Here is a 14,278-nt window from a genome sequence, read left to right as displayed (position 1 = left end):
AGACACCTTGAACAAAGAGACTGATGTGTCACCTGGACTAATAGAGAAGCATATCTGTCTTGTCATTTAGTGATCACTTGGGCAATTTTGCATAAAGAAGCAGATTTTGGAGTCCCATCTTTCTTCTTTGGCTCTTTCCCTCCATCCCACCTCTCTTACTTGGATAGATCAGTTTACCCCCATAATTAGGCAGGATGGTTACAGGGGGCGAAGGACCCTGGGGGACACAGGTATTAGTGAGGGGATGCTGCTGCTGAGAGAGGGATGGTCCCATGTCTGACAGTGGTCTCTCTGGTGCAACATGCAGGGGCCAGCGTACAACAGGCACACCCTTCCTGGAGAAACAGAGCCTGTGGAACATGCCAAGGAGATCCTGATCCTCCGGCACAAAAGCCTGCAGGTGGAAGTGAGAGGAAGTGATACGGTCAGCTCCAGGAAGGAGGTAAGAGATACAGCAGTGAGCTCTTGGACCTGCAGAGACCTTGCACAGGATGCTAGCAATAGTGCTGTTTAACGCTGGTGGTATTTCTTTTGAAAGACAAATCCTGTTACCATAAATTAAAAAAAAAAAAAAGTGTCTCAATCCTAAACTACATTCCAGTGAGTAGGAAATACTAAGAAATAAAACCAAAACAAAACCAGAATCCAACACAACTCCTAACAAAAAACTGAGCCATCTTGCGTGCGGCGCCACTCAGTGCTTTGTGAACACAGGCTTCCATCCATGCTAGGAAAGTTATTTACTGAGCAAATGTTGTTAATTGGGTTTCAGTCCGTGGATTCAGAGGTCTGTTTTTCCCATGTTTTCTTTTCTGGGAGATTTGGTTAAAGACAGGAATTTGGTTCACCCATTGTCAGTGGTCCAAGATGGACTGTAAATATTTGAAACTCTTCAGTGTTGTTTTTTTTTACCCCAACTCTTTGAAATGACAGAAGCATTATTGTGAGATTCCTTATTTATTCTGGAGGTGAGCTTTTTGTTTTTAAAAGCAGCTATGGTTCTGGACAGACTTGAAGAAAGGAAAATAGAGGGAAGTGTTGCATACTGGATTCCTGAGAGAACTGCTTTGAGTCCAAATTCACTGCTGGCCCATCTCCATGTCAGTTCATGTTATGAATTAGAGGAGAAACAAGGTAAATATAATGTCTGTGGCTGATGAAGACTTTTGCTGATTTCTCTGGCAATCAGTGGAAGAAGTTGGGCCAACATTTCCCTGTAGAAAGACAAAATGGTCCAGGAAGGTTGCATGAGGAGCAGGCTTGGTTTTTTCACTTCTTTCCATCCTCTGTAATTCTTGCTCTAGAGGAAAAGCAATTCATATTATTGCTCCCAAACCCTCAGGTCAGAAGCAGTAATTGCTGAGCCATCCCTAAATTTCGCCTGCTGCTCTTAATCTTAGGTTTTGATGGCTTGAGCTAGAGCACTATCCATGTGCAAACTGTGGTCTCTAATCTGGGCAGCAAGGCTCCATCACTAAGGCGAACAGGATGACCTTTTAAAAAGAAATAATTTATCTTCCTTTATTATACAGTGATTTTTCCGTGACAGCACAAGAACTTTGGACTGCTGCAGGCTTTCTTTTGCTCTGACTTCTTTGTTCAAATGCCAGTCATTGAAGAGCCCACCAAGGATGGCAGTAACACACCAAATGCCGCTTCTTCTCAGCCCTTCATTCCAGAAAGGTGTTCCGGCTCTTGCAAACAACTCAAAAGACTTAATTTGATCATTTACATGCTGATTGGTACTTACAATTCTAAATAGATAGGCAAGAACATGGCGTGTTCCTGTAGAACATTTGGTATAATTAAATTTCAAAAGAACAACATCAAACTAGGGTTGATTTTGAGCACGTTACATTCTTTAAGGACATTTGATTGTTAACCCTTGTGCTCCTGCTTTCCCATTTGCTGCTACTCCCATTAGGTACTGCAGTGCATTTGGAAGGAACTTGAGCGCCTTTGGGAACACTGTTTCTCCCATCACTTTGCATGCTTAGAGCTGGCCTTGAGAACAGAGTATTTTGGGGGAATTGCAAAAGCAGTAGAATTGACTCTCTATATATGCTGATTCATGGACGGTGGCTAATATCCTATATGGATGGCAAATGCTCCTACGGATTTTGTGAAATGCCAGTTTGGTGCTGAATACTGCTGTCTCTAGCAGTCATTTCTTGGTGCTAATCGCACGTCTTTACAGCAGCTACCTTTGCTTTGTGCCAGTCCAAGTGAAACAGGTGTAAATATGGAAAGCTGATTCCAGTGACTTCTGTAGAGGAGACCCTAAGCCCAAGAAGGAGTCTTCTGCACCCAAAAGGAAAAGTCAGGTGTGTTGTCTGTGATCAGCAGCTTATCTGCTAATGTTTTACAGTAGCTGCCTCATTTTACTGCAAATAGAAATAAGGTGATACCCCAAAGTGATGGGATAATGTGCTAGAAGAGCCCTAGAATATTAACACAAGGTGGGAGGGAGGGTGGGTGCTGTTACTTCGTGCTGTAGAAGGACAGATTGCAGAATTCATCAGTAGAAAGAAGGAATGTTGTGCTAAAATGTAGATCTTGGTCCACTAAAAGCCGCTCAATAGTTCAAATTTTTGGAGAAAATTAAATCACTTAGATTTAATTTCATGTCAAGTTGACAAGCAAATGGCATTTTCCTGTTTAAAAAAGAGATGAATGAAAAATATAGCTAGTTAGTGTTTGAGAGCTTTCTAATTGTCAGTTGCTCCATCTTTTGTAGTCCCAAAGGGAAGTGTTTGGCCTTTCAGGTTTTGAGTCAGCAAGAAAAAACTTGATACTGTCACGTCACACATCTTTCTGTTCTGCATTTCACCACGAGATGGAAGCATTACAACTGTGTTTGCAAACCCAACTGGAAATCAAGGAACTGAGAAACAAACTTTAAGCAAAGGGCCACTGAAAACCCTCTGGTGCTGGTGGAGTGCCTGCACGTCTTCTGTTGCCAGTCTATTCGATAAAAGCTTTGGTGACATGTTCAATCAGTTCGGTGTTATGTGCTGAGTGAATCCTTAAAAAATCCCTTTGGTTCAGTAGAAACACTGCTGCTTCTGCTTGCTGGCTGCCTGCTTATGTATTTTTCTTTTCTAGTGAAGCTGGTTACTCCTTTGCTATCAAAATATAAAGCTGTTGCAGCTCAGTCGGATTTGTCTTGTAATTTATCAGGTATGGGTTGGTCTTTTCCTCCTGTATCAGTCACCACAAAATAAGGGATGTGTGGAAGAACATATAGGTCTGTGGCTGCGCTAGGCTCAGGAGGAACCATCAGTGAGGCTCATCTTGCCTGATGGACAGTCCATCTCCCTCCACCGTTGGTGTGGAGAAACCAGTGCCCTTGGCAAGATAGTTACCTTTCCTCTCTAACCTGGGTGGCTTTAGGTGCCTTAGGGGTCTACTGCACTTTAGGTGTCTACCTTCGCTTTTACAGTACTGAGAGACGTCTCTTAGGCTGTGTTACAGGCCCCTGCTAACGAGAGGTTGGAAGGTAAATCAGGAAGGCAGAGAGAAGTAAGAAAAGAACAATCTTCATCCTTCCCTAGCCAACAGTGCAGGTTAAATGATTTACACCAGGCAGAAAAGCCTTGTCAAGACTACGAGGTGATTTCAGATCTGAATTGCAGCCCAGAGGATTAACTCCAAAACTGTCTATTTCGAACAGAAAATTTGCCTTCCTCCGCCTCAGGACAAAATTCCTGTCGAATGCTGCTGCTTCCTGCATCTGTGCATCACCCTGGCTCTGAATGCTGTCCAGATTTTGGGCTTGCCTTATTTTAGGCAAGGATCCAACACAGAGTACGCTGGCAGGGCAGTCTCTGAGACCCAGGATAGCTTTTATTTACCACTGAGCACCCAGAAAATCCTTGCACCTGTAGCCAGGCAACTTTGGCCTCTTTTCTTTTGCCAAACACGAGTACACTCCCCCAGAAGGAGCTTATTTGGAGCTGCCTGTAAGCCATGTGCACAAATGACATACTGCCTTTGGTAATTATGTCGGAGCCCTTTCATGGAGCATGCTCTGAGAATCGCTAAATGCCCCTGGGAATGGCTTTCCAGGGAACTGGGTGCTGCTGCTTGAGCCTGGAAGGCATTGTTATTAAAATGGTCAATAAGAGTGTGAACAAGGGATGGAGGGCACCGGTCCTCATTAGGGGAGGGAGGAGAACGAACTCAAACAAAATGCAAACCAGGCTGGGAGATGTCCAGAGTTATTGGCAGTCCGGGTTGCTGGACTGAGGTGCCAAATCACAGCTGCATTAAGAGACTTATTCCCAGTTTACAGAAGCACTGAACAATTCAGGCGGCGTTGTGCTACCTGAAGGGTTTGGGTTTTTTTTTTTTTTCCCTTCTCCCTTTTTTTATTCTATTATTTATTTATTTATTTATTTATTTATTTATTCTCCTGAAGGGTAGAGATTAGCTCTGGAGTGAAAGGACAGGGAGCTCATTAGTGCAAGCTCCTTACCTGCCTCCTTGGTCTGCAGTCAAAGCAAGGGAACAGCCAAGGTGAGAAATGTCCATGTCCTGAGGATGGGCTTTGACTCCTGCACTTGCCTGCCTTGTCCCCCCCATTCCAGGGCTGTGCATTCCCCTCCTATCTGCCGAATCACTCCTGGAGAGCTCAGACCTCTTCCACCAACTCGAAACAAATCAGCATCTGTAAATATTTCCTCACGTTTATTTGGTCTACTTTTAGCTATAGTTCTTTTTGTTTTTCTTGGCAAAAGTAAAACGAATGGAAACAGAGTCCTTGGAGATTGCAAATGGCTTGTTTATGAAGCAGGAGTGTCATTAACAGACTTGCTAGCAATCTTCATAAATGCATTAAAGTACTTTTCTTCCTCAGTCACAGAAGGATGACTCCTACTCAGCGCAGGGTGACTCCAGCATGCAGCCCAAGCTGTGCCGTTCCTTCACTGGTAAGCTGGGGAGCTGGTGGGTGCTGGTGGTGATTTCCTACCTCCCCTTAATGCCAGGCCTCATCCCTGTGGGGTGGCCCAGCTGGTGACAGGGAGGATGTGCTGAGCTTATGGCATATCCATTACAGGGTTTGGATTTGGGAGGCAGTCAAGGCACAACCTCCTGCCCTCCCTACCTTGCAGCCAGCAGCAGCAGGAAGACCTGGGCTGTGTGTTGCAGGCAGAGTGGCACGGGCATCAAACCAGCCTGAGGGACAAAGTGGTCCTCCTTAGATGAGCATCATGAGTGAGCTAAGTGCCTTTTCTCAGTCTGACCTGAGACAAGATGTGGTCTAGTGGTGAACTTGGCAGAGTTGAGTTAATGGTTGGACTGGATGATCTTAAAAGCCTTTTACAACCTAAATGATTCTAAGATTCAGGTGTGCTGGGACACATCACTGGCAGTGAAGGTGCTCCAGGCAGCTGCTCAGGTGCAGGCAGTGATGCTGGGAATCATCACAGTGAGATCTGTTCCAGTTCAGATGTTTGACCTCCTTATTACTTGTGTGCTGCAAGGGGGTGCATGAGTTTACACAGAGCTTTCTTGTCTCTTATGTCCAACCAGGACATGAGCATTTGAAAGTGGTACTGTTCTTCATGTTCTACCAAGCACTAAGATGTCTGGCAGTAACTGCAGATCATTCTGTCTATGGTGATGCTACTGAATAAACTAAACCCTTACAAAAATAAATTACATTTCAAAAAGTAAAGTTTGTGCCAAAATTATTTAAAAAAATTAAGTTTATTTGTTTCTTCACTAAGTATTATTTAAATGCATTTTGAGTGCATCATTAGCAGCACTGTCTGTTTTAAATATCAGTCACAGAAAGATTGATGGTCAAGACCTCATGTTTTTATAAGCCTGAACCCAATTTCTAGATAACTGAAAGCTTAGTTTTCACTTTAAAACAAAGAGAAAAGGTTTATCAATGAAGCTTCACACAAGATAGAGCTGTTGAAAACCGTAGGCAGTCATTTCAGCCTCTGAACCACAGTGGGCTGTTCAGTGGGAAATTGAGCACTGAATTTTTACAAAACTTGGCATAAAACCTTTCAGCAGAATTGTCTGTGAAGGTGACAATCATGTCTGTAAAAGTGGTTGTACAAAAGAGTCATTGTTTGTTGGAAATAACAAAAAAAGTAAAGTTGCTTCCCAATATGGGCTGAGATAGTTTAAGGGACTGGGACTAATATTAATGTACAGAATGTTTCTTTATTACGTATGTTTATTACATACAAGTTTCTTTTCTATCTTTTTTTGTCCTTCAATTTCAAATATTTGCTTCCTTTGTAATTTTCTTTAAAAACTTAGCTGAAAACTTGCTAAATAAAGAGCCATGGAATAGCTGGCACCTTCTCTGCACAAAGATAACTAACTACAGGTTTTCAAGAGTGGGTAGGAAGAACAGAAGTGTGTGGCATTTGTGTGTTCATAGGATGGACATCCGCTGGGGATGTAGCTATTTTGATCCACAGTTTATAATGAACGTTTGTATTCTTCCTGAAGAACAACTGGAATGTAAGGAGAGAAAGTGATAAGAAGCAGTGTTTTTCTCTCCCCAGGAAGATGTGAGCACAAAAGCCCCCAACATACTTTGGTAACAGGTCTGTAGGAGACTATAACTCTTCAGTCATGATTGCTTGTATATCCACCCCAAAAATATCACTTAATGTGGCAACAGGAAATGATAAATGCTCTAGCAGGACACCTGCATCTTGAAAAGACAATATGATTTTTTGTTCGTAAAGTTGCTGGTGGGCACTGTCAAAAGAATGATGATATTGATCCGGAAATGTAACATATTTCACAGTACAAAATATGGTTTAAAATGTCTTATTTTCCCCTTTTTGTCATTCATTGAAACACTGATCTTTGTCCTCTGTTTTGTAATTGAAAAGTGATCCCTGCAGTGGTATAGCTCATCCTCAGTGAGCAAATGGCCACCTCCAGTAGCTCTCAGTATTCCTTCGTTCCCGTTGACCCACAAAGGAGAATGCTTCTCATACAAGTTGGTGTTTTTCTCTTCCTGCAGTGGGGAATGCCGAAAAGCTTCTGGAAGTGAAGCAGAATCGGTCCAAGTCAGTGTGTGTTATCCCACCACTGCAGCCCAGCAGTATTGCCTGTGGGGAGAATGAGGAAGTGGAGAAAGAGCTGGCTTTGGAGATGTGAAATTGCAAGAGATGATTCAAGTGAGGGATCTGTTTCATGGATGGCTATGATACATGTAGATAATGTAAATAAGATTCATACTGAAAGGGACAATATGGACAGGGCAAAATATTCTAAGTGGTTTGCAACAAAACATGCTCTTATCAAAACCCCAGTGTTGTACAACAGGAACCAAGGGCAAAGATGCATGGTTGAGCACTAGCAATGCAAGGTGATGTCTGAGAGAGAATTTCTAAGAAATGTCTAGGAAAAATTAGTCTTTTTGGCATGGGAAAATTGATGAAACTGTCTATAACTGCAATAAAAGATGTTTTAATAAGGTGAGATATCAGATCTTCTCATTAGTCAGCAGGGATAGACTAAACAGCAGGGAACATTTAGATCAAACATTAGGAAAAACTTCATAATCTTGAGGAGGGCTTTGTTAGGCAATGGCATGTGTCACTAGGAGAGACAGCAGAGCCAGCAATGGATCTCTTCTGCTCCTTGGGAACTGGAGCCAGGAAGAGGAACCAGGTCCTGCTTCTGGACATTAAACATATAAGTCCAAAATTAAATCAAGTAGTTAAATAAGTGACTCTCCCACACCCAGACATGGTTCTTTTAATGGAAACTTATTATAGCTTTATTAAAAGGGGAAAATATAGTCTTACTAATTTTTTAGCATTTATATAAGGAATGGCTCACCTCAGAAAATAAGATGGGGAAGCTCCACATCCAGTGGCAATACCAGGAGACTAGTGTGCTATCCCTTAAACAGAAGAGCAAGCAAGTGGTTGGTGGTTTGCAGCAAGCCTGCAAAGGGTCCCTGAGATGATCTCTGTTGTTATAGCTGAGAGGGTCAGAGGAGGTTTGAATGCGTCTCCTTAGAGGATATAGCAGAGAGAGAGACCCAAAACCTAGCTGCCAGGGCCGCTTCTGCCAGGAAAGGTGTGATCCCCTTTGCAGAGTAGATGCAGGTAAACTCCAGTGATAGCATCTGAGGAAGATGGATATCTCCACATTTGGGTGATTTTCTTTGAAACTCCAGATAAGTGTCCAAGCCTTCGAATTTTTATCCTTAGCTGATAAAGTTTTAGCATTGCGAATATTGAGACATTTTTCTTTTTCTTCCCCTTCCTCTGCATTGAAGGATTCAAGAGTATTTAATCTGAGCAAGTGACTCTTTCTGAAATAACAGAAATTGTAAGAATTCAAACCCCCCTCCAGGATATTTTCAGACTTTCAGAGCCTATCTCCTCTGTGCAGTAATACTCCACTAGGAGACCACTGCCTGGTACAGCGGGGCTTTCATTTTAACCTAAAGACACAAAATCTGGTGTATTTGCTTTGCAATGATGTGGACATCTCATTTTCATTTGAATAAACTTCTTCACCGTGAACTGACATGAGCTAGTGTAGTTCATTTCAACTCAAAGGCCCCTCTTAATTGCCCCATCACTGGAAATTCACCTCATTGCAAACAAAAATTGGACCTTTTAGCCTTATATAAGTATTTTGTGTGTATGTACGTATATGTATTAATTGACTTTTAGTATATGTTCATTGTTATCTACACTTTATTAAAATGTTGGTTTGTTTCTCATTTTAATCTGCCTTGTGTGGGAGTCTTATGGATTTGTCAGCACTTGATGTAGAAAATTGCCCATCTTTGAACATCTTGTAATATGCAACATAGTACATTGCAACATATTCATATATGTTTCTATTTCAATTAAATATGTTGTGTTATGAGATCATCTAAGAGTTATTACCTCCTTGCATCCGCAACATGCTCACAATGATGTCAGTGGTGGCTGGTGACACACGGGTGTCTCTCTGGGTGTCATCGGTCCGGCACAGAAGCCTGTCAGATCCGCTTTGAACAGTGGTGCATTCAGCTCTGCCCTGTGCAGCCTTTACTCAGTGATCACAAGATCATGAGCAAGGCAAGCGATTGTAATGAGTGAGGAAAATGGTCTATTTATTGGTGTAAGCAATTGAATACACGTGAGAAGGGAAAAAACTACTGAACCTGAAGGTCCTCAGCTCTCTGGGGTTGAAATGTCCACTGTTTCCTTGGAGTTTAATGTTCACAGCATATAAAAAATCTCCTTAATTTCTGCACAGTAAATAGCTATAGAAAGATTTTCTAAGATGTGTCCTTTTTATTCTGTAGCTGGAGAGCAAAAAGGAAAATAAATGAAGTTGCTTGCCAAGGAGTTTTTAATCAAGATTTTTTAATCAAGGATAGAAGCTTTGTGAATCCTTTGGTCATTTCTTGCTTTTTGACTATTTGTTTGGTTTTGTTTTTTTTTATTTTATTTTGCTTTTGGCTTCTGAACTGTCTTGCTTTTGTCCAATAAATCTGTCTGTACCATCTTTGTCTTGTACAGCATCTATCATGCTTCTGGGCATTGGATACTTAAATAGTGATATTTCTCTGTTTGAGTTTCCCATTGTGTAAAATGAGTTCCCTGCAATATTGTTATGAGCTACCAAAGGCCTTAGCAAATGGTGGTTGTTCTGGCATGTGTAGATTTCTTTGTAATACTGTAGTAGACGACAGAAATAGTTGGAAAAATCAGAAAATGGATTTGAAATTTTATTTGATGTGGAAAAAAAAAAACACATTTTGCTTGCATTTTTCCAAAATGGCATAATTTTCATCTCGCACAACAAGAGACATTTCAATGCCAGCTTCTAGCAATTCCAGATGTGGCTCAGCTCCAGGTGTGTGTTTCAGTGGCTTGAGGCTGCTCCAGCCAGACCTGCATTGCTATGCCCATGCACTGATGGGTCCTGCACAGATCCCAGCCCATTAATCTCTTCCACCCCTGCTCTGCACTGCTGGTACCATAAATACCTCTCTGCTGTATTAACCATTTGCTTGATCTGCAGGGAAGACAGTATTCTGTGCAGTACATACTTTCCCAATGAGTCATTCTGCCCCAAATTTAACCTTCTAGATACTATGGATTTTTTTCTAAATGTTTCTTTACAAAATATAATAGCACAGCTAAAGCTTTCATGAAGTATTTTCCAGTTGTTTAGTGGCCAAGCCCTCTGACTAGTATGGATTTCAGCCCAAAATACCTTTGATAATCTTTGCCAGTATCCAGTGTTGGTGGTCTTAAAATTCTACAACTGAGTGGAAAACGGCTTCAGAGCATGCCGAATTAATTCTTTCCAGGGTTTTAGTCCTTTAAAAAGTGTTAAAAACATGGATTCAGTGTATCATTGAATATTGCATGGTTCTGTGGAAATAAATTGCATCATTTTGATTCCTTTAGTAGTTCAGAGAGTTATTGCTCTGTGCTTATTTTGGAAGTTTTCAAGAGTCTTTTGGAAGTTAGGGTTAAAAAGGCAAAAGTTGCTAATGATGGGGAGTAGCTCAATGGTAAAGTAAAAGCCCAGAAACTGCATTGGAAAAGTCTGGGCACATAGATCAAGCAGCTGCATTTAAGCTAAATCTTCCTTGCACTCACATCTCCAAAAAAGAATTCATGTTCAGCATATGGACTTTTAAAAATTATTTTTATTTTGACCATAAAATCAGACTTGTATTTATTTTATTTCATGACTGCTTAAGGAGATTATAATGGCTTAATCCTGGAAAATACGGGCAACACTTAAGAAGCAGGTGAAGCAAATTTGAGCTTTTCTTTCTCTCCTGACATCAAGAACTGCGGGGTATTCAACCTCATAAGATGTTGAATAAGATTAAGGATCTTTCAACATCCAGGCTTATGTGCTTCTTCCATGAGACTTGTAGACGGGAAAGATGAAAAAGGAACATGATGGAGATGAACTGGTGATTACAGTTTTAATGCAGAATTAAAGGGGCAACTATCAATATCGGTATCTGTTCCTCTCCATTCCTGTGCAGATCATACTGAGGGGGCTGCTCTTTGCAAAGCCATTTGGGGATGTTGGTATCATTTCCAAGGCAAAGATAATAGAGCATGGGTAGCACTTGGTGTGGTCTGGATGGCTTTGCTCTCTTTCTTCGCTTCTTGTTCTAAGGTCTGTGGAGACAACAGTAAAGGCAGACACCCATGAGAGATATTCACCCCATCTACCAAAGGAAACACTACATGGAACATCTTTCAGAGCATGACAGATCACCAGGGTAAGCTCCAGTGCAGAAAGATACTTAGGGAAGTCTCTGAAGGAAGCCCTGAAATCACATCTGTTCATAAAATTGTAAGAAATCCTCTGCTTTTAGCATGAAAATATTTTTATCTGTTTACATATTTGTAATTTTTCTGTGAACATGGACCACAACACAAAAAAAATAGCAATTACTTGGACTGTGCTGTTGGAGTCTTTGATCAACCAAAAAGTAAAGCACTGGTTCTATGAAAAATCTGACGTGAATAGCCACAGCTCCTTGCTAGAGTATGTGTGTTTTGAAGATTCATAATTTCAGTTTAAAAGCTTAAGGGAGAAAAAAAAAAAATCCCTGGGGTCAATTAGGAAAATGAATGTTACTAAAATGCCCAGGTTATGACTTTTAGGTCCTAGTGCTGCCTGTGGTGGAACCCTCATTTGACAGCTCTGGACAAGAGGACCTTGAAGGCAGCTCTCCATTGCCACCAGAAGAAGTAAGGGAGGAATCGAGGGCCATTTTCGTTGGTAATTAAATGGTATTTATGTCTAACTGTTGCACTGTCAGATTGTCTGACTGGTGACAGTCAGTTACTACACCTACCTAGCTCTAATGTAGCCCTCCAGAGATCCTAATACAAACTACAGTGAACAACTGACCAACCTATCCTACAACATGCTGCAGACCCAAAGGGTTGTGGAGCTCAGGCTGGGTAGATACTGGGCTGTCCTTATGGCCCCACTGTGCTTTCCTTATGGCTTCTGAATAACAAATGCTGGATGTTGGTTGTCAATAGTGTGGCCCCAGAGCCCCAGCACTACACATTTTCCACAGGGACAATGTGTCCACACAGAGTTCAGATGCAAAGGCAACATCATGAAGGAGCCCAGGATAAGATGATGAAATAATATGGATGAGATGATCATAATTTTTACAAATATCTTATTAAAAATTTTACATCAATTTCCATATTTAATAATTGCTTTCATTCCTTGATAGATTTCAAAAGGTGTTTTGCCCTCCAGAATGGAACTTTTCTTTCCTTAAGTCTTGAAATGAAACATTGAATATTAAGAAACACCTTGAAGTTTTTCCAGAGGTACTTGCTCACCCCAGCCCTTCCTCAAACATTCTTTGGTTTTTAAACTCCACATTTTCTGATTAGTTCATCAGAAAATCCCCAGCCCTTTCTAACTGCAGAGGAAGGGAGGGGGCTGGAATGATTTATTGGTGGCCATTTCTTCTTTCCTTTTTTTCTGCTGCTTCTAGTATATGTGTGTCCTGTCTATTAACAAGGCTGTCTATTGCATTGTATAAAATCTATATGAACAAAATGCACAAAAGAAAAAAAAACACCTAATTTAAACTTCAAAACCACATGGGTCTGAATCTTATAATTAAGATTTTTTTTCTGAAGTTTAAAGGAACTATATTTTCTGTTAGTCTTATGAAAAAAAAAACCCAACTCTAAACATTCCTATTATTGTAAGAATTTTATCTACTTTTGTTCCCCAAGCACTAGGGAAATAAAGAAGCAATGCTGGTGCATGGGTTAGGTGCTGGGTGCTGGAACCTGGGTGTTCCCCCCATGTGCTGCTGGGGCCTCTGCGTTGTCCCTGTGGCTGCCAGAGTCCCAGGCACAATCTCATTGTCCTTTGTGTCCAGGAATTTTTCAGATCCTAATGGTAGTGGGCATGTGCAAGGGGATGTGCCAAGGAGAAGAGGAAAGTTCATTGCATGGGGAGATGTTTTGACCTTGCAAACTCAATTCCTATTCCACAGCCTAAGAATTTGGAAGATGTTTAGCTGGGCATGTAACAGGCCATGAGGAGCCAAGGCTGGGCACCAGCAATGCTCTGCCTCAGCCACACAGGGGGTTTTCTGCCAATGGGACAAAGAATTGCTGAGGACACCTTCCAAATGGCAAACAGTGCTAACTTGCAAATACACATTAGCATAAATGCACCAATGCCAAATATGGATGACTGAAAAACACACACAGAAATGGGGAAGTGTGCATTAATCCCTTTGTAAAAAATACACAAGTGCCCACTTTGCATTTTAATTTTACACAATTGCAGGGCAATCTGCAAAAAAAGCCTTGACTTGTGGTGTACAAACCCTTGCCTTCATTGAGCTCCTTAGAGCAGTGCCAAAGATCCCTTGCTGGTTGCATTCAGTTTTGAGATACAGATCACAAGAATAGATGACAACTGATTTTCCTTGTCACTTCAGACAGGTTTAACCAGTATTACATGTTAGTTAAATGGCAACTGATTGAAATTACACTTATTGAAGATTATTTAGGTGATAGATATATTGCACTTTGTATTTAATTAACCATTTTATGTTGAATACAAAAAGATGTCATCTCATTGCAGTAATCACTGCCTGCAAATTAACCAGATGACTGCAAGATGAGTATGTTGTTGAAGTTCAAAACTGTGGAAAAACAGTGGTTATGCTGGGCTGCCCAGGGCTGTGTGGGAGAGGGTTAATACATGTCAGGATGGGAGGAGTGAAGGTTTAGAGAGGGTTGGTCATGAGCACCTGTGTGCAAGCCCTTCACAATAGCAGGGATTGCTTCCAGTGGAGATGGCATCTAAAAGCAGGAGGGGAGGGTAAGTGGCCAAGAGAGACAGTGTTTATTCATGCAGAATTAGAAGGCTGAGGAGGGCTTAATTCCCAGGTGGCAGTGCAATGAGAAAGAGGAGGAACAGTGCTGCTTACTGTTGCCCTACAGACGCACAAAGGGTTCTTGGTGGGAGGCTGTATTGTGTCAGAATGATTTCTCCTCTCCCTTAGCTGACTAAATAGTTTGCTTGGAAGAAAAGGGATGGTTAAGCAAGGTGAAGACATGATATATATTTTCACTTCACTGAAAGTGTCCTTTGCACTATGGCTCTGCCATAAGATGCGTATCTGCTGCTCCCTGTTTGAAGGCCTCACAGTGATGTCTCTAGCTGGTGAGAGCCGTGTTCAGCCCTGCTGTGGCTTGTTGTACTAACATCACAAGGCCTGATTCCATTTTAACAACTGACAATGATG

At 41.5% G+C, this 14,278-nt stretch overlaps 2 protein-coding genes across 3 annotated transcripts in view; both read left to right on the top strand.

The window, feature by feature from the left end:
- The window catches only part of LOC133216853 (sodium/hydrogen exchanger 2-like), a 28,501-nt gene extending 20,791 nt beyond the window's left edge, over window positions 1-7,710 (top strand). For both annotated transcript variants that reach the window (XM_061361915.1, XM_061361914.1), the window contains exons 10-12: window positions 308-442; window positions 4,859-4,931; window positions 7,004-7,710. In XM_061361915.1, coding sequence (XP_061217899.1) covers window positions 308-442; window positions 4,859-4,931; window positions 7,004-7,140 — 345 coding nt within the window. In that variant the 3' untranslated portion in view covers window positions 7,141-7,710. The remainder of the gene's footprint in view (window positions 1-307; window positions 443-4,858; window positions 4,932-7,003) is intronic.
- Window positions 1-14,278, top strand: part of LOC133216857 (TLR adapter interacting with SLC15A4 on the lysosome-like) — a 58,046-nt gene that overhangs the window by 34,955 nt on the left and 8,813 nt on the right. The window lies entirely within an intron of this gene.

This window comes from Neopsephotus bourkii, unplaced genomic scaffold (genome assembly GCF_033783945.1).
Source record: "Neopsephotus bourkii isolate Nb327-2 ecotype Australia unplaced genomic scaffold, CSIRO-AGI_Nbou_v1 NB_1067, whole genome shotgun sequence".
NCBI lineage: Eukaryota > Metazoa > Chordata > Aves > Psittaciformes > Psittacidae > Neopsephotus > Neopsephotus bourkii.
Note: the sequence above shows the minus strand (reverse complement) of the source record. Positions and strands in the feature narration are given on the sequence as shown.